The 26,343-nt window shown below is 50.7% G+C and overlaps 2 protein-coding genes across 2 annotated transcripts in view; both read left to right on the top strand.

Moving 5' to 3' along the window:
• Positions 1–18,934, top strand: part of LOC121593820 (titin-like) — a 158,880-nt gene extending 139,946 nt beyond the window's left edge. Inside the window, 11 exon segments of the mRNA XM_041916522.1 lie at positions 2–202; positions 398–5,164; positions 5,495–10,729; positions 11,621–11,650; positions 11,723–11,815; positions 11,880–14,663; positions 14,729–14,870; positions 14,936–16,263; positions 16,737–17,036; positions 17,243–17,548; positions 17,631–18,934. Coding sequence (XP_041772456.1) covers positions 2–202; positions 398–5,164; positions 5,495–10,729; positions 11,621–11,650; positions 11,723–11,815; positions 11,880–14,663; positions 14,729–14,870; positions 14,936–16,263; positions 16,737–17,036; positions 17,243–17,548; positions 17,631–17,815 — 15,371 coding nt within the window. The 3' untranslated portion in view covers positions 17,816–18,934.
• A 2,890-nt stretch (positions 18,935–21,824) lies between these two features.
• LOC121593823 lies at positions 21,825–25,927 on the top strand. Its single transcript, XM_041916526.1, has 3 exons — positions 21,825–22,542; positions 25,301–25,502; positions 25,586–25,927. The coding sequence occupies exons 1-3, from the start codon at positions 22,335–22,337 to the stop codon at positions 25,731–25,733; spliced, it is 558 nt and encodes a 185-aa protein (XP_041772460.1). The 5' UTR covers positions 21,825–22,334; the 3' UTR covers positions 25,734–25,927.
• The last annotated feature ends 416 nt before the right edge of the window (positions 25,928–26,343 follow it).

Genomic DNA, 26,343 nt, shown 5'->3' on the forward strand with positions numbered 1-26,343 from the left:
GATGCCGAAACGCACGAACACACATCTCCTGAATACATCACTACATTTGAAACATGTACAGACAACAACCAGACATTCATAAAGTCCAAAAACACAAAGATCATTAAGGAACATGGGGCAGTAATCGAAGAAACATTCGATGATACCATTACACACACTATTCCTCAAATGCCATCGGAAGTTCTGATCGAAGAGATTGAAGGTAAACATAATATTAACTAACCTATGTTCACATCAAATTATGCAAGATAAGATTAAAGGTTCAAGATTTTCCACATACCACATTTACATGATATCGTATGTCTACACATTCCATATTTTACACCATGACATTCGTATATTTATACAAAACACTCAATCTTTACCCCTCAAACTAATGTATCTACTTATCTCACAGAATCTGCACCACTACTCCAAATCACACAACTCGAAGAAACACCTCAAATCGTACAGGAAGTCGCCACAAAACATAAACCCAAGAAGAAACAAACACAAACACAAGCAAACGAACAAACTGAGACTGTAACAGTTGAGCAAGTTCAACTGATTCCAGGAGAAACAGAACATACGGCCGAGATGCGTACTGTAGTCACAAAGAGGGCTAAATCGAAAAAGTCTAAGGTTACTGTTATACAAGGGGTCACTGAAACTGTTGTTGTCGAAGATGAAGACGAAGTTCCGCTTGAAACTCAACCGGCTCCTGCTCATGAACAAGCCGTAATTATTTCTGAGCTTCCTGAGCAAATATCCGTGCAAGAAGTGATCACTGCCACTGGAGAAGCCAAAAAGCAGATCACAAAAAAGAAAACCATCAAGAAACGTGTCGGGCAAAAGGAGGAGCATATCGAGGTAGTCACTGTTCAACAAGACGACATGGCTCCGGAAACCACCATCACTGTAACCGAGGAAGAAACTCCCGAGCTCAAACCAGTTGATGACAAGCCTAAGCCCAAGAAGAAGAAGGTCAAGACCATCAAGACTACTGACGACTCTGACGATATCATTGAGCGTCTTCTCAACCTGGAAGTGCACAAAACTGAGCTTGAACAGTACGAGAAGATCGATGTCGATATGCCGAAGCGCTTGCGACCGGTTGAGGAAACAACGATCGAAGAGCATCCAGAAGTCGTAGAAGAAGTCAGATCTGACACCGGTGTAGTCAAGAAGACGGTCGTTAAGAAAAAGATCATCAAGAAGCGTGTTGGGCCCAAGGAAGAGGTCACTGAGGAAGTTACCGTAGAGGAAGATGGAAAACAGCCTGAGACAACTGTCACAGTCACCGAGCAAGAGGTTCCATATGAGGTTACAGAGCCTTTCGAGGAGGAGCGCAAGCCTCTCGAAGCTGTTGTGGATGAGTATCCAGAGCCAATGCAGGCAACGCTTAAGACGAAGACTACCAAGATCGTCAAGAAGAAGGTCAAGAAGATCAAGCAAGGCGAGCCCAGCTCCGAAGAAGTTCCTCAGGAAGAGGTAGACGAGTTGGTCCTCGAACAGACTCCCATGGAGCAACCAGTTATTGAGGAGCTCCCAGAGCATGTTGAGGTCGTTGAGACCATCACTAAGGAAGGAAAGCCCAAGAAACACGTCACCAAAACCAAGGTCATCAAGAAGAAGACGGCCGGAAAGGTCGAGGAGGTCAAGATTGTGACTGTGCAAGAAGACGATCAAGTACCCGAGACCACGGTCACCATGACTGAGGAGGAGACGGCTCTTGAAACAGTTCCAACCGTGTCTGAGGAGACTCCGTCGGTTGAAGTCCTCAAACCTAAGAAAAAGAAGATCAAAACCATCAAGAAGAAGGGCGATGACACGGACGACATTATTCAAAGGCTTTTGAATTTGGAAGTGAAAAAGACTGAACTAGAGCAATATGAAAAGATTGATGTGGAGTTCAAGAGTAAGACAAAGCACACGGAAGAACACGTGATTGAAGATCAGCCAGAGTTTGCCGAAGTTTCGGATGTATCTGTGCAGCGTGCAGTGAAGAAGATTACCAAAACTAAAACCATCAAACCCAAGCCGGCACCGGACGTTGAGCAAAAACCTTCCATTGAAATAGTCGATGAAGAACATGTACCAGAGCTTCCAGAATCGATCCAAGAACAGGAGGAAGCATATGAGCTAGCAGAAGAATACGCGTACGAAATGCCTCAAGAACAAATTCCAGTTGTTGAGGAGCTTCCTGAAGAAATCACGGTTAATGAAGTGGTTACACTTAGTGGCAAGATCAAAAAGCAAACTACTAAGAAACGTACTGTAAAGAAGACCATTGGCGACAAGCAAGAGCTAGTCGAAGTAGTGACGGTTGAGGAAGAAGGCCAACAGCCCGAAACAACCATAACTATCACAGAATCGGAAGAACAGCCAGAACTGCCAGCTACCATTGAACAAATGGAAGTTGAGTCTCCCATTAAACCGAAAGAGCCTCGAAAGTTGAAAAAGAAGAAAGTAAAGTCGATAAAGACTACGGACGATGTGGATGATATTATCGAACGATTGCTTAATCTCGAGGTGAAGAAGACCGAACTGGAACGTTACGAACGCGTTGAAGTAGAGCTCAAGAAACGCCACAAAACGCTAGTGGAAGAAACCCTGCACATGCCTGTAGCAGAGATGGCTGTGCTGGAGGTGATGGAGCTTCCCAAACCAGAAACTGTTCGCAAAACTTCCATCACCACAGTTCCACAAGAACCGGAACAAACTAAGAAGGTTGTTAAGAAAAAGAAACCAACATCTTTACCAGAAGCACAAGTTACAGAGGAACCGATTCCGATCCCTAGTGTAGCTGTGGAAGAAACCGTTGCTTCAGAAGAAACCACGGTATTAGACGACAGTCTCAACGAAGAGCCAACAACGCCAAGTACGGCGATTATTAAAAAGAAAGTCACTAGAAAATCTGTCCGCAAAGAACAACCCATAGCAGCTGAAGATGTGCCATCTGAGCAACCTTCTGAGAAAGCAGAGGTACCAGAAACGGTTGTGATGTTTGAAAGTGATCTAACAGAAGTTGATGTAGCTCGCGAAATTTCAATAGCAGTACCACAGTCACAGGAAGCTTTCGTTGAAGAGTACGACGATTCATTCTTAACATACGAAGAGAAATCGCTCAAGAAACTACAAGAAGAAAAGCTCAAAGCAGCTCCAGAGACGCAAGCCGAACCCAAGAAGGTTGAAAAGAAGGTTAAGAAAAAACCCAAGAAGGACAAGCCATCTGAAGAAGACGAACAGCTGCAGCGCTTGTTGAACTTGGAGATTGAAAAGACGCAACTAGAGCAATACGAGAAGGTTGAGCTCGAAAGCAAACCCAAGCCAGAAAAGCTGAAACCAGTATTGGTGCCTCAAAAAATTGAGCGCAAAGAACAAAAAGCTCAAAAGATGCTTATCTCAGAGCCAGAAGAACAGCCACAAATGGTACGGCTTCGAAAGGTTAAGGTACCGGAACGCAAGGAAATAGAGGAAGTAGTCGTTCCCAAGGTACTGCTCAAGAGTCGCATGATCGCGGTGGAATATCCGCCAGAAGCGTTGCAACCGGTCATTACCGATCTGACACCCGTGAGAGCAATTGGCGAGCTGTCGAGAATTGAGGAAGAAGAATCTGCTGAGAAGCTGAAAAAGATTAAGAAGATCAAAACTAGCAAGAGCAAGAAGCTGGAACTGGAAACGCCAGAAACGATGGACTATGAGGACGAAAAGCCAGAAAAGGAAGAGTTCGACCAGGAAGCTCACAGGTATCAGCGTAAACCTAAAGAAATCTCGGACGACAAACCGGAAGAGAAAACGCTCAAGCTAGGCAAGGGTAAGCTAAAGAAGGATGAGGACGACATTGAGCAGGTGAAGCTGAAGAAAACGCCCAAAAAGCCCAAAGAGGAAGAGCCGGAAGAGCAAAAGACCATGACGAAGCCAAAGCAAAAACCAACAGAAGTCGAAACAGACGACAAGCAGCGTCATGTCGAAAAGCCCGTCTATAAACCCACTGACATACCAGACTATACGGTTGATATGGAGGAATATAAGGCTCCAGAACCAATTCCAGACGAACCGGTGGAGGAAGCAAAGAAAAAGCCAAAGCCCAAGAGGAAACCGAAAACACCGGACGAAAAGGAAGAGGAACCGAAACCGTTGGTTATGGGTAAGGGTAAGCCTAAACCGGAAGAGCCCGAGGAAGATGTCAAGTTTAGAATTCCTGTTGGTAAGAAAGAGGACGAGGAGCCAACCGAGATCAAGTTGAAACCGTTCAAAAAGCCTGCTTCCAAAGATGAAGAGCCAGCTAAAGATGCTGATAGAGAAATGGCTCTCCCGGCTAGTGCTGAAAAGCCTCAGGAACCAGAAGTGGAAACTACTTCACCGCAAAAGGTCAAAAAGATCATAAAGAAAACTAAACCAAAACAGAAACCAGACGCACAGGAACAGCTGGACGAACCGGCCGAAGAAGAAACGCCCCAATCGGTGCCTGACATTGTTGAAGACGTTCCTGACATTGTTCATGCTGTAGTGCCGAAAACTATCACCGATGAGGAGTTCCAAAAGCCGGAAGAACTAGATCTTACCCCACAGCCGCAGTTTGATTTCGTAATAGAGCAGCTGCCCGAGGAGGTTAAGGTTACACAGGTCAAAACGGAAGCCGGCACAGTTGAGCAGCAAACAGTGAAGAAGCGCATCATCAAAAAGAAGAAAGACGACAAGGAAGAACTCATTGAGATAGTGACCGTGCAGAAGGGCGACGAGCTTCCCGAGGCAACAGTAACAGTTACACAAGTGACCCCGGACGACAGTACTACCACTGCAGCGCAGCCAGAAAGTGCCGCGAAGCGCAAGGTACGCATCAAGAAAACAGTCAAACCGGACACGCTAGAAGCGGACATTGAGCGACTCCTGAATCAGGAAATTTCCAAAACGGAGCTCGAGGTCTACGAAAAGACAGACTTTGAGCCGGCAAAGCGCGTCAAAGAGCAGCCGGTTGAGGCGGCTGCTCCCGAAACAGCCGTACTGGAAGAGCCTGCTCCTACCGCACCGCAGCAGGTGAAGGTTAAGTCGAAGGCCTCCAAGAAACAACACCCAGTCACCCCATTACAAGCCATACCACTCGAACCAGCCATTGGACACGAAGCTACCCAACAGACACTCGATACCACCACACACACAGTCGAAGACAGGCGGCCAATCAGTAAGTATTTTGTATCTCCCTTCGTAAACGCTGTCGACAAATGCGCATTCGACTGAAGCCGGAAGGAGAATAGTGTTGTATAATCTTAGCAAATACTTTTAGTTTACTATTTTATCGGTTTTATCTAACAGTTTGCGAGCTTGATTGAATAATTGATAATCTAAAAACAAGGCAGATGAAACATTCCCTTCAGTATTACTATGCAACGATAAGTCGTTATGTACACCACAATATCGTTGCGTAGCATGGGTTCACTGTCTTTATTTGTGTCACCTTCTTTCTTTTGTCACACATACTTATACATATCTTTCTTTCCCAACCACCCCGTAGGTGCGGATACCGTAGATTTGCAGGAGGACACATTCGAGACGAATGAATTCGTTGAGACCGGTCCGTTGCAGGATGTTGTGCAGCCGGTCGATGTGCCGGAAGCCGCGATGGAGAAGCCGGAGGTATCGCTGAAGCCTCAGGTGGCAGCCGCTCCGGTCGAAGAGGTGTTGGACGTGGCGGTGGAACAGACGGACGCTGTGGCAGCCGAGCTTCCGCAGGAAGAGCAGGCGGCCGCGTCCGAAATTCCATCCGCCGTTACCGAAACACCAATCGTGAGTAAACCCATTCTTGAAGCAGCTCCAATCGAAGCCGTTCTTGAGCAGCAGGTTGAGGAGACGGGTACGGCCGACACACTAAAGCTGGAGGGAGAGCAGCTCGCACCGGTCGAGGTGCCCGATGACGCCACCGAGAAGCCGCTGGTACAGGCCAAACCAACGCTCGAGGCTGCCCCGATGGAAGAGCTGCTCGAGCAGCAGGTCGAGGAAACGGACAATGTGCCTTCGCTGGCGCTCGATACCGTGCAGGTAGCGCCGAGCGATGTGTCGGAGCACGCAACCGAAAAGCCTACGGTACAGGACAAGCCCCTGTTAGAGGCTGCCCCTGTGGACGATCAGTTCGATGTGTCCATCGAGGAAGCGGACACGGTTGCTTCGCTCACTCTGAACGAGGAGCATCTGACGCCAGTCGATGTGACGATCGGAGCAACCGAAGTGCCGGCAGTGCAAGGCAAACCGACGGTTGCTGCAGCCCCAGCCGAAACCGTTCTAGAGCAAGCGGTGGAAGAGGCTGCAGCCGTGCAGGAGCCTGTGCTGGAGACGGAGTCGCTTGTGCCGGTGGAAGAGCAGCGGGCAGAGCCGACGGAAGAGGCGCTGGTACAGCCGGCCGCTACCGTCGAAACTGCTCCGGCCGAAGCGCCCAAGAAGGTGGTGAAGAAGGTGGTGAAGGTCACGAAGAAGTCCAAGAAGTCCATCGACGATGACGAGGAGCTGCAGCGCCTGCTCAACCTGGAGATCGAGAAAACGCAGCTGGAACAGTACGAGAAGATCGACGTCGACGGCAAGCCGAAGGTTAAGCCGGAGAAGGGTGAGATTGTTAAGCTAGAGCCTATTAAGATCGAACGTAAGGAACAGAAACCGATTCAGCCAGAAATCACTGACACACAAGAACCACAAACAGTTAAACTGCGCAAAACCGTCATACCAGAGAAGCGGGAGGTGGAAGAGCCAGCCGTACCGAAGGTACTGCTGAAGAGCCGCATCGAGCGGGTGGAGCTCGCCGTCGAAGGGCAGCAGCCCGAGATCGTGCAGCTGGACACCCGGCCGGGTCAGGGAGTGTTGTCGCGCATCGAGGAAGACGAGGTGGAGCGTACGAAGAAGGTGATCAAGAAGGTAAAGGTGATCAAGAAGGAAAAGCCCGAACTGGAAACGCTGGACATTGAGCGGTACGAGAAGGAACCGAAGGAAGACGAGCCGAAGGACGAACAAAAGCCACAGTACCAGCGGCAGCAAAAGGAAGCTCCGAAGGATGAACCGGAAGAGCGCACGCTGCAGCTGGGCAAGGGTAAGTTAAAGACGGACGAGGAGCATCACGAGGAGGTGAAGCTGAAGAAAACGCCCACCAAACCGAAGGAAGAAACGGTCGAGGAAGTGAAGCCAAAGAAAAAGGTCGACGAAAAGCCAAAGGAAGAGGAGATGGACAGCAAGAAGCGCAGCGTGGAAAAGCCAAAGTTCACACCGACCGATATTCCAGACTATGAGACGCCTCTCGAGCCGTACGTGAAGCCGGAACCGGAACCGGAGGAAAAACCGGTACAGGAACCGGAGAAACCAAAGGTACCGAAGGAGCCGAAGGTGCCCGAGGTTCCCGAGGAACCCGAGCACAAGATCGTTCTAGGTAAGGGCAAGAAGCCAGAACCGGAACCTGAGGATGAGTTCAAGTTCCGCAAACCGGTTCCAACGAAGCCGGAGGAAGAAAAGGAAGAGATTAAGCTGAAACCATTCACAAAGCCAACGCCCGACACGGAACCGAAAGAGCGTGAAGCGGACCGTGATATGGCGCTTCCAGTTCCAAAGGATGTGCCCGATAGTGCAGAACTGGACGCAGCTAAGAAGAAGGTAATCAAGAAGGTTATCAAAAAGCCAAAGGCACCGGCCGAGGAAGAACCTAAACCAGAGGAGCCAGTCACGGTGCCCGAAGCACCGGTTCCGATTGAAGTACCTGCTCCAGTGGTTGAAGAGGTGGTGCCTGCACCTGTTGAGGAGGTCAAGAAACCCAAGGAAGTGCAGGTGGAGCAGCCCAAGGAGCTGGTACTTCCACAACCGACTGAAGAAAAAACAGAATCTCTCCCCGTTCCACAAGTCCCAGAAGAGAAACCAATCGAAACGGTACAAGAACCTGCACCGGAGGTGAAGGAAGAAGCCCCGGTGGAGGTACTGGAACAGAAGGAGAAGATCGTAAAGAAGAAGGTTGTGAAAAAGCCAAAGAAAAAACCGGAAGAAGATGCCGAACTGGAACGCTTGCTGAATCTGGAGATCGAGAAAACGGAACTGGAGACGTACGAAAAGGTTGATCTTGAGCCGAAACCCAAAGAAACACCGGCAGCGAAACCGACCGAAGTGCCTGCAAAGGTTGAAGAACCGGTCGTTGAAAAGCCAGCCGAGGTGGAGCCAGTCGTGTCCAAGGCACAGATGGTCGAGGAAGTACTTGTGCCCGAGGAAGCACCCACTATTGCACCGGCTGAGCCGGCGAAGCCAACAGAACCGGTAACGAAACAAGTTCCGGAGGAAGTGGTAACTGCCGTGCAGGAACCGGCGGTCGTTGTGAAGTCCGACGAACCAAAGCCCGTTCCGGTGGAGCCAAAGCCGGTTGAACAGCCGGTTGAGCCAGAAAAGGTGGAAGAGAAGAAACCGGTGATCAAGAAGAAGGTTATAAAGAAACCCAAGAAGGCTTCTATTGAAGATGACGAACAGTTGCAGCGTCTGCTAAATCTGGAAATTGAAAAGACGGAGCTGGAACAGTACGAAAAGGTCGATGTAGACATCAAGAAGCCACAGAAAACGGTCGAAACGGTTGAGGTGCCGCGTACGGCACAGGTGGCCGAAGTGGAGGAGCCAGAACCGGTCGAGGTAACACTGAAGCCGAAGAAGACCGCCAAGAAACCGACCGAACCGGAACCGGTGGAGGCAGAATTTAAGATCACCAAAAAGCCACGCCTGCCGGAAGCCCCACAAGAGGTGGAGGAGCAGATCACGCTGAAACCGACACCGCAGAAGGCGGAAGAAACGGTTACCGTTGAGCGTATCATTAAGATCGAGGTGGAGCAGCCGGAACCGGTCGAGCCGCCGACCATTGAGGAGGTGGAAGCCGATGAACCACAGCCCGTGGAGGATGTGGAAACGGTTGAGCCGGTGGTTGAAGAGCCGGTGGAAACGGTGGCCCCCGAGGAAGAGGTTGTCCCCGTGCAGCCCTTAATCGAGGAGGTGCACGATGTGCAACCGATCGTAGAGGATGCCGTGATTGAGGCACCATCCGAGGAGGCTCCAACCGTGGTCGAGTCGGTCCCGATACAGCCCATCGTGGAAGAACCGCAGCCGGTAACGCCCCTGCGCAAGGTGTCGCTCAAACCGGTCGAACCGAAGCCAGAAGCGCCGGCAGAGAAGAAGCCGGCCGAAAAGCCCAAGAAAAAGGTGGTGGTTGTGAAGAAGAAGAAGGCAAGCATCGACGATGATGCGGAGCTGCAGCGGTTGCTGAATTTGGAAATCGAGAAGACCGAGCTGGAACAGTACGAGCGCGTCGATGTAGATCTGCGCAAGCGGGAGAAGATGACGATCGACGACCAACCGCAACCACAGCAGGCGGTGGAATCGACGATCGAGCCGGAAGAGAGCGCACAGGTGAAGCTGCCACGCAAGAAGAGCAAACCGAAGGTAGAGGCTATTGAAGAGACGGAGGTTGAGTTTAAGATCAAGCCTAAGAAACAACCGCAGGTGGAGGAAACGGTCCAGGAAGCGACGGTGTCGCTGAAGAAACCGAAGAAACCAGCACCGGTTATCGAGGAGACGGCAACAGAGGAGGTGGTTGTGTTGAAACCGTCCGTACCGAAACCGGAAGAGGTGGAAGATGTGGAGGAGTCGATCAAACTGAAGCCCAAACCAGCCCCGTACACGACCGACGAAGCGGAAGCTTCACTCAAGATCGTCCGAGAAGAGGAACAACCGGCCGAACCGGAGCCTGTAAAGGTGGAGGAGAAGAAGCCCAAGAAGAAGGTGGTTCCGAAGAAGAAGAAGGAGGACGATATTGACGAGATCACGAAGAAGCTGCTCGAGATGGATGTTCCGAAGACGGAGCTGGAGAAGTACGAAAAGATCGATCTCGACGTTGTGAAACCACCGAAGGAGACGGTCGACGAGGTGACGATGGTCAAGCGCAAACCAAAGGTGAAACCCTCGGTCGAGGAAGAGGAAGAGGTTGAGACGAAGCTTTCTCTGCCCAAGAAGAAACCCTCCATTACGGAGCCGGAAGAGGCAGAGGCTACGTTTAAGGTAGCACGAAAGCCCTCGGTACCGCAGCAAGCCGAAGATGTTGAAGCATCGCTTACGATCACCAAGGAGGAGGAAGTGCCGGCAGAGGAAGAGATCACCGAGCACGTTGTGGTGCGCAAACAGCGCCCCCGGCCCAAGCCCGCCTTCCGGCGCGAAGTCCTGGACGAGGAGGAGGTGCGCATCAAGAAGATCAAAAAGGTACGCCAACCGCGGCCCGTCTTCAAGGACATCGAGCCCGAAAACGTTACGTTCCGGCCGAAGCGCACCAAGCACATCGAAGACATCGAGCAGGAGTTCAAGATACAGCTCGATTCGTACGCGCGCGAAGAAATCTCCATGTCCGGCCGGGTGAAGCTGCCGGCACCGTACAGCTACGGCGAGGAAACGGGCGAAGCGCACATCACCATCATCAAGCAGGTGGACGAGGACGATGAGGTGGTGTACGAGGTCATCTACGATGATAGTGAGCAGGACGCGGAGGAAGAGTACCGGTACGAGGACGAAGACACCGAGAACGTGGTGATCGAGCTGCGCAGACGGCGCGAAAAGCTCGAGAACCTGATCATGCACCACGAGGAGGAAATCTCACTCGATCTGACGCAGCGTAACAGATCACAGTTCACCACCACCACACACGAAGAAGAATCATTCACACTGAAACAGCCCAAGAAAGTCCTACCAACATACTCTGAAGGTTTTTATCAATTCCTTTTACTTGGTTACGTTTGGAACTTGCTCTCTCTCTCTTTCTTTTTCTTACTCTCTCGCTCTCTTATCTTCTATTCTCTTATACTTTCTACTTTCTTACCTGCTGGTGAATGGTTTTTATAGCGAAGTTTTCACTTTCTCTATCGCTGCCACTCTTACTGCCATGCTGATCTTCACAAGCTTTCTTTATCAATATTGGCCCACTGTTCTGGAGCAATTTCTTTCGGAAGGAAAATTTCATCACAAATTTCTTTCATATACAGCCTGGTGAACTGCTTCACCGAACTCTTCTACCTGCTTAATTCTACCTTCTACTCTTTTCAGCTTGCACACAAACTGTCAAACAGATCAAACAGATCTTACACCAAAACTTGTATAAAGCACAAAGCAAAAGCAAACACACACTAGCAAAAATGCACTACTACCGCTACCACTACCCTTGTATACCTGCAACACTCTGTAAATTATGCTCTACTTCCATCTACTGTCCACTATACTATTACTACTACTTGGCTCCTATCCTTTACCTTACCTACTCTATCTCTTCTTCTTCTTCTCCTTCTTCTGCCACTCTATCTCTATCGAGTGAATCCTATCGTGTGGTGATTGGTTTTGGATTTAATGAGATGTTCCACCGGACGTTCCTGGTAGACTAGAAAACGATTGTATACTATTCACAATATTTTACTATTTTTACTACCACTACTTCCATTCCTACTTCACTTGTACACTAAAACCCAGAGTTGTTTTTACTTCTTGCATAATGATACTCACAGTTTTACTTCTCTGATTTACGTTGGTGTCGGTTTTGCACCTACTAATATACTCTTTTCATTTGTTTCCCTGTCATCGCTTGGCGTTCGATTTGATGGTGTAGAAACGGCATCGCTGAAAATTATCCGTGAGGGTAAGTTTGAATATTACGCGGCTGTCAGGGATTGCCTTTTGTTACAAATTTCTTTTCTCAAAACTATTGCAGAAGATGCAAACGATATGTACTGTATTCAGGCTGTTGAGGCAGAGAATGAGGAAGCACTGCACATCGTGGAAGGAGAGAAGGTCTATGTGATTGGTATGTAGGATGGTTCTTGGTCTTTTGCATGATACTCATGGCCCTCTCGCATTCTACTTCACAGAGCATAGCAACTCGGAATGGTGGTACGTGAAGCGATCCTGGTGCGAAGAACGCGGTTTCGTGCGTCGCGAGTACCTGATGGATGCCGTCACCTATCCGCAGTACGTGCAGAAGACGCTGAACGAGAAGATCGACAAACTGCCGGTGTTCGAGAAGCCGGGCCCGGGCGAGAAGCCGCTCGCACCGAAGATCATCGAGAAGCTGCAGCCGATCACGACGCAGGATGGCTACACGGTGCAGTTTGAGTGCAAGGTGGAAGGATTCCCGCGCCCGTCGATCACCTGGTTCCGCCAGACGGCCGTCATCAAACCGTCGCAGGACTTCCAGATCTACTACGACGACGACAACGTTGCCACGCTGATCATTCGCGAGGTGTTTCCGGAGGATGCGGGCACGTTCACGTGTGTCGCTAAAAACATTGCCGGATTCGCTTCGAGCGCTACCGAGCTGGTTGTTGATTCGTACAGCTCGGACCATGGTTCGGACGTTGCCACGCTGTCGCGCAAGAGCATGTCGCGCGAATCATCGCTGGCCGACATCCTGGAAGGCATCCCGCCAACGTTCTCGCGCAAACCGAAGGCGCAGTACGTGGACGCAGGATCGGATGTGCTGCTCGAGTGCCGTCTCGTGGCCGTGCCCGAGCCGGACATTCTCTGGTACTACAACGGGGTGGAGATCGAGAGCAAGGACAACGTGCAGGTCGTGGTGGAGTCGGACATGCACATGTACTGCACCGTGGTGCACATCAAGGGCATCGACAAGCTGCAGGAGGGCTCGTACCAGGTGGTCGCCCGCAACCGGGAGGGTGAATCGTCGCTCGACATCATGGTGAAGGTGAAGACGGGCGTGCAGGAACCGCCCCAGATTCTGGAACCGCTCAAGAGCATGACGATCCGCCAGGGCGAGACGGTGATTCTGTCCACGCAGATCGTCGGCAATCCGGCACCAGAGGTGCAGTGGTTCAAGAACGGCGTGGCTTTGGACGTGCCGACGCAAGCGGATCGTAACATGTACACCGTGACGCTGGTGGCTCCGACGCACGACAATGCGGGCGAGTACACTGTGCGCGCCAAGAACGCTGCGGGAAGCGTTGAAACGAGCGCCTTCCTGACGGTCGATGAATCGAACGTTGGCAACCCGCAAGCACCACTCTTCCTGGAGCGCTTCGAAGAGCAGAGTGTGCCGCAGGGCGGTACGATCAAGCTTCCCGCAAGGGTGACCGGTAATCCAGTGCCCGAGATCCTCTGGCTGCGCAACAACAACACGCTGCTGCCGTCCAAGCGCGTCAAGCAGGCGTACGACGGTGAAAACATTGAGCTGTTGATCAACAACGCCGACTCGGAGCAGGACTCGGGCAACTACAAGTGCATTGCGTCGAACACGATCGGCAAGGCATCGCACGGTGCGCGCGTTACGGTCGAGGTGGACAAGGTAACGTTCACCAAGAAGCTGAAGAAGACGATCACGGTGGAGGAAAGCCGTTCGGTGACGCTGGAGTGCGAAACGTCGCACACGGTGTCCACCAAGTGGTTCCACAACGGCAAGGAGCTGAGCGGCATGGACCATCGCATGATCGTGCAGGAGGGCAAGGTGCACAAGCTGAACATCAAGAACCCGACCATCAACGATACGGGCGTGTACCGGTGCACGGTCAAGGATCAGCAGACCGAGTGCAGCCTGACGGTCATCGAGGCGAAGCCCGAGTTCCTGCGCAAGCTCGAGGACGTCGAGACGAAGGAGAAGGAGCACGCCGTGCTGGAGGTGGAGATCACGTCCGAGACGGCCGACGTTACCTGGTACAAGGAGGGCCGCAAGCTGGTCGATACCACCGGCAAGTACGAGTTCGCCAAGAAGGGCAAATCGCGCGTACTGTTTGTGCGCAACACCTCCGTGCACGATGAGGGCGAGTACACGTGCGCCCTGGCCGATCAGGAGTGTTCGGCCGAGGTGTCCGTAATTGAGCTGCCGCCGGAGATCATCAGTGCACCGCGTGACGTAACGGTTGCCCGCGGGGAGGACGCCATCTTTGAGCTGGAGCTCACCAAGGGCGATGCGCTGGTGCGCTGGTACCGCAACGAGGAGGAGCTGTCGTTCAACGGGCACGTGCAGCTGACGATCGATGGCAAGCGGCAGACGCTCAAGATCAACAAGACGGTCGATGCGGACGGTGGCGAGTACACGTGCGTGGTCGGTGAGCAGCGTGCAAAGGCTCGGCTGACGGTGGAGAAACCGGTCGTCGACTTTGTGCGTCGTCTGCCCGAGGTTACGCTGACGACGCGCGATAACGATGCCGTGTTTGCGGTGGAGTTGTCCGAGTCGGCAGATGTGGTGTGGTACCGCAACAGCAAGGCTATCACCGCCTCCAGCAAGTATGAGCTGGTTGTGGAGAAGTGCATTCGCAAGCTGATCGTGAAGAACAGCGTCGAGGACGATGAGGACGAGTACACGTGTACGGTGTCGAACGCGAAAACGTCGTCGAAGCTGAAGGTGGAGATTATCAAGGTTGCGCCAACGATCTTCGAGGACGGTGCGCGTACGTTCACGATCCGCAAGGATGAGGACGTTACGTTCAGCGTGAAGTTTAACGCGACGCCCAAGCCGGAGGCTGAGTGGCGTGTGAACAAGCGCGTCATCATCCCGTCGGCGAAGTTTGTCTCAACCGTTACGGAGGAGACGGCCAGCCTAACGATCAAGCGTGCGGCGGAAGTCGATGCCGGAGAGTTTACGCTCAAGCTGACGAACGAGTGTGGCGATGCTAGCGCTTCTTTCACGCTCATTATCAAGAGTAAGTTTCGAAAGTCTCATGCTCATTGGGAGCATAGATGTAATGGTATTTTGCTCGTTTTGCAGAACAACCTGGAGCTCCAGAAGCACCAGAGGCAACGCTCATTACCGATGACTCGATCACGTTGTTCTGGAAGGCACCAAGCGACGATGGCAACAGCAAGATCACCGAGTACTTGTTGGAATATCAAGAAAAGAATCAAAAGAAGTAAGTGGATGGGATTTCATCACCTTATGAACCAAATGCTCACAACCTAACTTCCCTTTTTACAGATGGACCGAGGTTACGAGCATCACCGAAACGACCACCACCGTCACGAAGCTGACGAAGAATGCTGAGTACACATTCCGTGCCACCGCCATCAACGAGGTGGGCAAGGGTCCAGCGTCACCCAACTCGCCGTACTACAAGATCGTGGCACCGATCCAGAAGGAAGCCCCGACGGTAAGCGAGCACCTGAAGGATGTGCACGTCGGACTCGGCCAAACGGTAACGCTCAGCTGCATTGTGACGGGCGTGCCCGTCCCAGACGTGGCCTGGTTCCGCAACGGACAGCCGCTCAAGCAGGACGTCGTGTCGTACGAGAACGGTTCCGCCAAGTATCAGATCAAGTCGACCACGGTGGAAAGCGGGGCCAAGTACACTTGCCGCGCCACCAACGAGGTGGGCAGCGTCGAGAGCAGCTGCCAGGTGGTGATCGAGGAGAAACCGACGCTGACGGTCGAGAAGAAGCAGATCGTGCAGAAGCTGCGCGTTGGCGACGAGTGGAAGGTTGTGGCCGAATTCACCGGCTTCCTGGCACCGGAGCTGATCTGGTACCGGGAGGAGGAGAAGCTCACTTCCACCGCCGAGCATACGATCGTTACCGTGGGTCAATCGTCCACTATCGTCATCTCGTCGCTGGACCGTGCCCACACGGGCAAGTACACGGTGGAGGCACGCAATGCGGCCGGTTCGGCAACGGTCGAGCTGACGCTGAAGGTAATCGACAAGCCGAGCAAACCGGAGGGACCGATTGTGGTGCGCGAGCTTAGCCCCGAGGCGGTGGTGATCGAATGGAAGCCACCGTCCGACGACGGTGGGCTGGAGATTTCCCAGTTCACCATCGAGAAGTGTGACGATGCGAACAAGAACGCCTGGATCAAGGTGGCGGACGTGCAGCGCAACATCAAGTCGTACTGCATCCAGAAGCTGATCGACAGCACGCAGTATCACTTCCGCGTGATTGCGCAGAACCCGGTCGGCTGTTCCGAGCCGCTGGAGAGTGCGACGGTGAAGATTCAGCAGACGGTGGAGCCACCGTCGCCACCGCGTGGTCCCATTGAAACGTCCGGCATGACGAGCAGCTCGTTCACGCTCATGTGGCAGCCGTCCGAGTCGAACGGTGGCAGCAAGATCACGGAGTATGTTGTGGAGGTGAAGGAAGCGAAGAAGAAGGTCTGGAAGGTGGCTGGTACGACCAGTGCGTCCGACACTTCGCTGCTGATCGAGAACCTGGCAATGAACAAGGCGTACGACTTCAAGATCACCGCCAAGAACAAGGTCGGCTCGAGTGAACCACTCCAGACGGTGGAGTCGATTGTGGCCGGAAAGGAAATCAGTAAGTATTGGGAAGATGAAGCAACTTGTGTGCGTGTGTTCCGCGCTAACGCTTGTCTAGTGACTGTCTCCTGTTGCGTAACAACCTGTCCTTGTCCTGTGTCCTGTGAGAAATTGGAAGATCACTCATTGGGGAAAGCTCATTCCATCAACTCTCCATTGACAAATCATAACAATACTCGTCGCAGTGAACATTCTACCCAGTATTTACCCACCCACTTACCCACTTTACCCATCTCTATAGTAGTCCACTCTAAACCACTTACAAAAACCTACCTCCAAACAATTGACCCAACTCGTAACACCCCAAAGCCAAACCTACCAGCTGCAACTAAATCAACTCACACAACTTACTCCAAAATGAAACCAATACAGTGTCTAACGATATTCTGAACACTTTCCCATCACAAAACCCGTCAACCATTCTTGTGCTCGTCGTCTTCACCATCCGTCACGCCATTTCAACAACAACAGCTCCACCATCTGCACCGCGCAACCTGCGCATCACGAACGTTACCAGCAAGAGCGTCAAGCTCGAGTGGCAGCAGCCCGAAACGAACGGCGGCTCCGACGTGACCGGTTACATCATCGAGAAGCGGCTCACTACGGCGCAACAGTGGACCAAGATCAAGACGCTCGAGTCCAACTGTCTGTCGTACTGTGTGGACAACATGAAGGAAAAGACCGAGCTGCTGTTCAGGATATTCGCCGAGAATGCGGTCGGGCTTAGCTCGCCCACCTTCTCGGAGAGTGTGGTGCTCAAATCACATGCCAGTAAGATACCATCAAATCATCCCTTTCTCTTTCTCTTCTACCTTTTTTCTATGTTCTATGTTCTATGTTGTGCCATTCTCATCTACTCTCCATCTCTATATCTGTTTCCTCTTTCTGTCCCGGCTGCATTGCTCCAACAACATGTACTCATCTCCTCTCTCTCTCATTCTCTTCCTCGGTACACCCTCCCCCCCCCCCTTTTACAGCGGTTCCGTCTCCACCAACTGGTCCGCTAGAGGTACGCTACCTGGGACCGAACATTAACATCGTCGAGTGGGGCATTCCAGAGTCGGACGGTGGCGCCCCGATCGAGGGCTACACCATTGCCATCCGCAACGCGAAGAAAACGATGTGGATGGAGGTGGGCCGCGTCGCGGCCGACTGCCAGTCGTTCAACATCAAGGATCTGCAGGAAAGCGAAGACTACCTCATCCGCATCATGGCCCGCAACGAGGTCGGCCTGAGCGATCCGCTCGAGTCGGACGAACCGTACACGGTGCAGCTCGGTGCCGGTAAGTACAGTGCCGGATGATTTTCTGTTGCTTGGTGCTTGACTGCATCTCACGAACTGCCGCAACTGTTCGCTCATTACAGCTCCGGACGATGTGCACGACGAAACGACGAGAGACTTCTCCGAGCCGACGGGCACGAACACGTCGTCCTGGCTGCGGGAACACAACATGACCGCCGACATCAACAGCTACGCCCGCCATAAGCTGCTGAGGAGAAGCGAGTACTTTTTCAAGCTGTGGGTTAACGCCAAGAGCCTGTTCAAGTAAACAGAACGAGAGAGAGAGAGAGAGAGAGAGAGAGAGAGAGAGAGAGAGAAAGTGGGAGAGGCAGAGAGATGAAGAGTTCCAGCTTATAGTCCAACCCCGTTATTAACCGTTATCAAACTGTTCATTTGAATTGTGGATACACAAGGTTCCATGCTCCATCAAAACTGGTGGCTTACCGGAGTTCGAGTAATATGCTAGATGTTGTATGTAAATGTTGCTGTAAAACCGAAGATGTCTATATGCGAACGTCCCATTCTACCAATAGATCCCTCCCATTGCGCGAAGCCAAAGGGAGCAAATTGTAAGAATCTTCATGGAACTGTGATAAAAAGAGCAACAGCAGTTGAACCTCCTGCCCTTCGGTGCAGAGAGAGAGAGAGAAAGAAGGCGAGAAAAGTAGAAGAGAGAGAAAAAAGGCAATACACACCCCTCCCCCCTCACAGCCCCAGTGGCTACTGTCCACTATCCCCGCGGCTGGGTGGTCACTGGTGTGTGTGTTTCGGCGGGTGTGGATGTTGCGCCGCAAAATGTAATCATGTATGAATGTATAAATTGTAATTGAGAAGAGAGCAGAAAAGAAACAACACAAACACACGACTAACAATACGGCCGGCAACATCCCGGCAACGACGACGCAGCCCCTCGACGGGGCAATCCGCAGGACCTATCCTGGGTTGGCCCTTGGCTGCGTTGGAACAATTTTGGTACTGCTTCTTGTAGCTACTCCTGGGAAGAGGAATCATCATCATGACCTTACGGCGGTCGTCGCCCCATCATGTTCAGCATCCACAGGTCCGAAGGGGGACAACATTGGTGCGAATGTTGTCCTTCATCGGGTAAACGGTTGAGAATTTGGGTAGGGCCCGTAGTGAGACACCGATCATGTATAGAGCAATGCGAAACAAAATGCTCAGGAGTAGCGAACACATACAAAAGAAAGAATGAAAAAAAACGAGCTAAATACTTTCTTTGCCAATTTTATCTATGATCTTTGTTGAATTCTATGTTACGATCTGTCAAGAGGAGAGAAGAAATTTGATTAGAGAAGAAAGAGAAAGAGATAGTTTATTTTAATGAATGTTTTGCTATACTTTCTTGTTTATATTTTCCTTTGAAGAAGAAAAAAAAAGAATGCCACCAAAATGAAGAAGGGGCATTAGCATGTTGAAACGATGTTTTACACTGTGTGTTGAATAAAGTGAATCTTTTTGAAACTATTTAAACAAACCCTTTGGAAGCATCGAATTAACAGCAATAGCATCGCGAGGTCATGCACACCACCGAAAACGGCAGAAGAGTTCAGTGACGAGCGAGGATTTCCCACAATGACCACGATCGTAGACCGGCCGGCGGGGCAAAACGTTACGTGACGCTCGTACCCAGTAACCTACTGACTATCTCTCTCGCTGCCATGCGAACCTCTGCCCGGCGATGATACGCGACGATATGCGCGAGCGCGCGCGCGCCCGCTCACCTCCCTGTTGCGCAATCGCCGCACGCCGTGTGGCGTGTGACCCAAATCGAAGAAGAAGTTCAATGTCATGCACGAAATTCGAGCAAAATTCCACCGCCCACAACACCGATAGCCAGCCCTAGCTTTGGTGTGTTGCTGCACTATTTGTACAGCGCATTATCACTCGCTATCGCTCCCCTCAGCACCGTCTCCCGAATGCACATGCCGTATGCTCGGCGGCAATGTTGGTTATGCGCCGCGCACTAATGGTGTGGCAATTATTATGCAATGCCTTCGCGATGGTTCAGCTCCCTTGTTGAGCTTTGTGTTTTGCAGTGCGGTGCAACGGTCCGGCTGTGCCGACGACCGGCTGATGCTGATGCGCACGAGCCGGCCCGCACGTAGTCGTACGTAGTCGTGTGCTGTACGATCCCGGGATGGTTAATCGATTTTTCTTTTCTTCTTTTTTTTCAATTAAACCAACAACCCACTCCACCTCACTAATGGGTTAGTTTTAAATCGCTTCTCTTTCTTCTTCTTCTTCTGCTGGCTCGTTCAAATCGGCAAAACATAAGCCACTGGAAGATTAGCCTCACTAAAAGACACTACACACTGCAAGAGCACGCGATTGATCGTACGAAAAAAAGAAACAACCGAAGACGATCGTTCGAGCGAAAAATGGCTCACACTTGTTTGCGGGGGCAATCCTTACATAAGAGCTTTAAGCGGAGTCCCAAACACAAACACACAAACACACACAATATAATCTGTGGCATAATGCGAACGCGATCGCGTATTAAACTGATAGGGCCGGGCCCGGCGACCACCACACCGCACTGCACCACTGGACTTTCTTTCAGCGCAGCATTTATTGTATGCATGTTTGTTCGACACGGACGGCGGGGTCGGTTCCAACCCTTCCCCCCATTCCCAGACAGACGGCATTCACGCATTCAAGGGTGGGTGTACACAGTTTAGGCGACGAACTAAATGGGCAACAAGCCTGATCGAACAACAACAACAACCGATGTGCTTTTGCATGCTTACAATTGCTTCACTTGTAACCCACTTTTTCGATTTCGTCAATTGATTTATTTGTGCTTGTAAGGGGCTGTTGCTTTGTTTCTTTGGGAAATACCAATATTTACATACGATACGCCAAGGCAACGCGATTAGCGCACGAGCCGATCGATCGTTTAGCGTAAGCGACGAACCTACTGGAGATGATTCAACAATTCAACGATCTTACACTAATTGCTAATGGATGATTTACCACCCTTAACAAGCGGTGACATTTTTACTCTCTTTTACTACTGTCATTTCCTAGAAGTTAGATAACCTGTCTCCCCCCTGTAGACTAGGCGACAAACCCCAAAACATTCGCTCGTTAAGCGCATCAAACAAGCGCAACGACGCCGATCGGGGAGTTGCCCGGGGGAGAAAGGGAATTCTATGATCACAACAAAACGAACCATTCCTTTCCCTTCACCAATTACTCCTGTTCCATCATCGCTTCTCTTTCACTCGATCCAGATCACTCTCCGATCGTGAGGGTTGTTAGAGATCACGACCTGCAACTACGTTCAGCTAAATCGTCACCACCACCATCATCATCTCCGACGAGGTCGTTTTGTTTTGGATGCTGCCGGGGTGGGGGGTATGAAAGGGAGAGTCCTCCCAGCGGTTCACGGGCCGGACCGGTTCGAAGGATTGGCTTCGAAACCGCAAGCAAGCAAGCAAGCAAGTACACATGTTACTCAACAGGCTTCCCCTTCTTCGAGGGCCGGCAGTGGTCTCTCTTGCAAAAGGCGCGACTAAGTGTACTACTACCAGCGAGACCTACCGACCGACTTATGGAGTAGAAGAGAAAAGAGAGAGAGAAACAAAAAGAAGTGTACGTCTGCGATCGCCAGCATCAGGCTGGATGCACCCACTCGAGGGAGATACCTTAACGAGATGCGTGCTGTTACAGTGCTTCCAAAAAATAAACTAGTTTTATTTTGTAAGCTTTTTTTTAATAGCAATATGAAAAACATATTATAAAATGAAGCTATTTTACTAAAAATGTGTGAACAAACTTCAAATCATCAAACATTTTCCTTCCTTTAACACTGCACCGAACGCTTCGTCCATCACTGTACTTACCCTTTCATCGACAACGCGCCATCGAAGGCGGCCGCGACTGCACATTTAGTGCATATGAGCATACCTCCCGCTCCTCTCCCCTCTCCAACATGCACGTTTGGCGCCCAACGCTGCAGCCGGTGTGGGAACGCCGATCGAGCAGGCAATAAAAGCAACAACAACGGATGAAAAAAGCGAACCTCTCATAAAAACAAAACCCCTCGGACTACCCCCCCCCCCCCCTTCTTCAAAAACGCACCCAAAGCGCGTCACCCTCCTCCCTTTCCAGCTTCACAAGCCACAGCGAACCGAAAGGCACACATTACATCAAAAGACTTGAGCGAGAGTAAAGCGAGAAACCTTCTGTTTTTTTTCCTTCTACTGCTTCAAGCGGGAGCGGGTCGTCTCCCACTTTCCCCCCCAACGGGGTGTAGCTTCGGAGCGGGGCGGGAGGTTTTCGGTTTCGTGGTGTGCTGGTTTCGGGCCGCATGGCAGCACCGTACCGGAGTCAGTATCCAATTGCCTGTCGGCACAACAAGACGCATAAGACGCATACGTCCTCGCGAAAGCTGTGGGCCATACCCCCAGTCAGCCAGCCAGCCAAACGTGTGTGTGTGTGTGTGCATGTGTGTCCAATTTTTTCCCCCCTTTTCTGTGGCTGACAAATAAGATTGCATTATTTTCTTGCGCGCGGTAATGACGGCGCCGCTCTTACATAAACAGTGACAGATATTTTTGCATGAAACGGGGGAGAAAGAAAGAAAAGCGTGCAAAAGAAAGAAATTCCGTGCATCAGTGATCTCTCCGACCACCCAGTTACGCCAGCGCGACAAAGTGTAAACACAACAAAAACAAAAAAACGTTGCAATTAAACCGCGAAATATCATCCAGCTTTACACAAAAAGTGATCCAGTGTGCCCTTGTGAACCGTTGCCATACACGATGAAGCTGCTGAACGTGCTGCCGGCCGCCGCCTACTTTTTCCTCTTCGTGCTACTCTCCTCCAGTGACTTCAACGAGCGGCGAACGCTTGTGCTCGCCCAGGAGCCACTGTTCGAGCTGCCGGTCCAGCTAATCGGCTTCCCCGTGATCATTCTCTCCGTCCGGTTGGCCAACTTTGCCAAAAAGCTTGCCTACTCGTTAAATCCAAGTAAGTAGAGGGTGGAGAGGGCTTAGTAATCATGCTAGAGGGTCACGGGGCACACTGCTAGAACAATACAATAGCCCGCGCTCTTCACGCGCCACTGCTCATCAGTGGCCTTTTGGCCCTGAAGGGGTTGCGAATCATGTAAGGACACAATTTGTTTTTCTCTATGTACCATGGGCCAAAGCACGCAAACTCAAGGCATACTATGAGCGCTTCTAATTAAACCGAGAACAGCTTGAGGCAGCAGTGAAATCCAATTTCGTACCGAGACCGAGGCAAGCAAACTCCCTTGAAAGTTTCCAATGCGCGGCCCTTTTGGGAGCTTGTCGGAAACACGTTTCGCTCGTACAAGGTGTTGTTTGCTGCTGACGCATCCCTCCCCGACCCAGTGTTTTTCACACACAATCAGTCAAATATTGTCTGACGTCTTACCTGGGGGCTTCGGTGAAGGTAAACCAGCCAAGCTTTCGATACGCATCGATCGATGGTGATCTTGATGATGATCATCATGATTTATTCAAAACAAAAGATCCGTATCCGTACGCGTGTGTGCGTGTGTGTATCGTTTCTCGTTTTAAAAGACCTCCAGATACACACACACACCTGTCGGCATGGCCCCAAAAACCACTAATCAGCTTATATTTCAAGCGCCTCAGTCATTTTCGGGGCCGCATCGTCTCGCATCGCATCACCGCATCACACTTTATGCCAATAGCAAAAACATGATAAATTCATTTCTCTTAAAGCCATTCCTCGTGATGACGGGCCGCAGCCCCCCGGAGGTTGACCACTTGACCCACATTCGTGTGCCGTGCCCGGTGGACGATGCACGCACCATCTCGCGCAATCTCGCTCGCACACCTCACTTACGCTTTTCTTTGCGGCTGGCTGCGTGCGGGGACTGCGCCACCGGTTTTTTTTCGGTTTCGGCGGGGACGAAACTTCGAGTCCCGTTGCAGCGAAATGACATGAGGCAGCCGCGATAATGATGCATCGATTCCGCGTGCTCCAGCGAACCGTGCCGGCCTGGGCCATCCACGGAGTGTGTGTGTGTGTGTGTGTGTGTGTGTGTGTGTGTGTGTGTGTGTGTGTGTGTGTGTGTGTGTGTGTGTGTGTTTCGAAACGCCCGGCCGTGCCTCATATCACTCCCTAACTTTATGCCACACACCGTTGGCCCGTGGCTGCGTGGCCTTATTTCGCTTTAAAGTTGCTCCTCCCCTGCTGTTTTGTGAGTGAGATGAATTTATGTACATTTTCGTCTTTTTTAGCACACGTTGTTGGTTCGTTACTTCTCTGTGTGTAGCTTGTTGCAGTGTGGAACAAAAAGCTCGTTAAAAATCTGTTGTTTTTCCCCCCAACCATCTGCTGGATAGTGTACACGACACAGCTAACAGTACATCGCCATACACACAAAAACACACACAGTGCCTTAATGATCTTGAAGAGGATCAGAATGGTGAGAGTTGAAAACGGGGGTTGAAGGGGTGTGTTAATTTCACTCCCCTCCGCCAACCAAAATAACGGGCTGATGAGCAATTTGCTTACCTTTTGGCCTGCACAGGAAACGAATTCCTGGAATGGAACACCGCTTGACGGAGGGCATGTGTCCTTCTGTGGGTCGTTTCTTTAAAGCCCCAGTGACCTTATGCAGCTAGGCTAATGGAGTGGTTTTATTGGATAAGCGAGTCGTTAAAAGCTTCAAGTACTGTGGTGATAGATGCAGATCTAATGCAAAACCTTCAACAAAGTATCGGGCTGGCCACTGCTTGAGGGTGCAAAATTGGGGTCCATTAAACGCGCGGTAACAACGTCCGGGGTAAAGCTGTCAATCCGTCAACTGCCGTCACCCCATTACGGAGTACAACCGCTATGACAGCACCTGTAAGTACAGGAAATCACCCCCGAGAGGGGGTGGGGGATAGATTAATCCATCCAACATAGAAACACAAAAAACAACATAAACACGATCCATACCGTTGAGCATTAGGCGCCCGTCCGATCCTCTCCGATCGTTATTGGATTGTGCCGGTGTAATGTCGTTTGGAAAAATTCAACGCCTCATAATGTGGAAAGCCTCTGCTGTCATTTCCTTATTGGCGAGTGGTCTCTTTTTTCCTGCAAAAGAAAGTGAATCTAGCGCGGCACAAATATATATTAGCCCGGTACTAATTTCTTCATTCCTGTGCTTTCCATTATTGCGCATACGCGAGCGCGCGCGCGGACGGGGCTGTTGTGGCGTATTTGGTCGCCTCATTAAAAAACCTGGCCATCGAATCTTCGAACCGGAGAATAGGCTTTTTTGAAGCGAGGAAAAAGAAAATAACGACAGCCGTGCAGAGCGGGGAGCGAGAGACAGTTTCAGGCTTTCAGGCCCTTCAGGCCGCGCCAAACCGAAAAGTCCCCCCTCCTATTCGAGGCTCACGTAATCGCATCAAAATAAAAGCCGCATTGCATAAAACCTTTTGCCTTAAAACTGCTGACTGTGGATGCGGATCGATGCTCCCAACTAAATCGGGCTTGTTTGCGAGAGAGAGAATTAGTTCGGCGTCCAAATTGACTTCTGCTGTTGTGTGGTAAAATAGGTGGGGAGAAGGAAAAACGAAAGTGACTTAAGATTGGGTAATAAAATGTAGAATTTCTCGCATCTTCGGACAGAGGAGCAACGACATCATAAAACGGGATCTAACAATGAAAGCAGCTTAACAAAGTACTTTGAACTCTTTAATCACTTGCTGGCCCTTCTCATTCTGCCCCATTCCAGAGACCTACCAATCCCGCAGCCGCCGGGAGACGCTACACCCGGAGGAGCTTTCGCGGCTAGCCATCGATGTGGCGCAGGCGGAAAGGAAAATTCTTCACGAGTTCGGACCGAAGGCATGCATCGAGGAGGAACCGTGCCGGATTCACGCCGTCAACAGTGCCCGGCTGGACAACTATCAACCGGACTGGGAAGATATTCTGAAGTAAGTCAACCCAGCACCCTTTAGATGGAAGAAAACCACCACAACGCATGACTAATTCTCTTTCCTTTCCCACCGTTGCACAGGAACTACAAATCGCAAACTAGTGGCATGAAGCAGTGGTACTTGCTGTCCGTCTTCCTCGGCGACTATCTGCGGGATGTGCAGTTCTGTAAGCAGCTGGCGAAGCGATTAGACTGCAATCGCTACCAGCGACCGTTCCTGCGAGACTGAATTTTCATCACCATCGATGCCCCGCTTTCTTGCACCGCGGGTAGCGCGCTTGATGTGCTCTGATGGTGCTTCTAGCTGTAAATTATTTCCGTTGTACATAGTCCGAAAGCAATTGACCAAGTAAACAGAAAACGAAACGTTTAGGTGTAAGTGTAAAGCGTAAAAAGAAATAAAAGAAAACGTGTTTTAAATTCAACTGAGCATGTGGAGGATTTAAATTATTCATTGCCTTCGATGAAATGAAAGAAACATTTGATTTTATTAATACCCACGTATTATACAAGAGTAAGAATATTTTCACTCTGAAGGTTGCAAGTTAAAAACCGTTAGAAACGGAACACGTGGTTCCTCAAGCGGTCACATATCTGTTCAACTCTTTTTCTAAAACAAAATACTTTAAATGCTTGTGATTAGTTATTTATAATATTATACCATTTTACTTTGGTTCAGTCAATGCTCACAATTATTCCTTATTTACAACAGGTTAACTAAAAACAATTTTAAAAAATTTTCCAACCAAATTCAAATTCACGTTTAGCCGCCAATACACAGTTTTCAACTATAGCCTGTAAACGTACAATCGTGGGCCATTTTTTTCGTCAAATTTTTA

Source organism: Anopheles merus, chromosome 2L, assembly GCF_017562075.2.
Source record: "Anopheles merus strain MAF chromosome 2L, AmerM5.1, whole genome shotgun sequence".
Lineage (NCBI taxonomy): Eukaryota > Metazoa > Arthropoda > Insecta > Diptera > Culicidae > Anopheles > Anopheles merus.

Excerpts from the sequence above, each read along its gene's own strand:
- LOC121593823 (XM_041916526.1), top strand. The coding sequence starts at position 22,335 with ATGAAGCTGCTGAACGTGCTGCCGGCCGCCGCCTACTTTTTCCTCTTC. Across the intron at positions 22,543-25,300 it reads TGCCTACTCGTTAAATCCAA|AGACCTACCAATCCCGCAGC; the intron begins GTAAGTAGAGGG and ends GCCCCATTCCAG. Across the intron at positions 25,503-25,585 it reads GACTGGGAAGATATTCTGAA|GAACTACAAATCGCAAACTA; the intron begins GTAAGTCAACCC and ends ACCGTTGCACAG.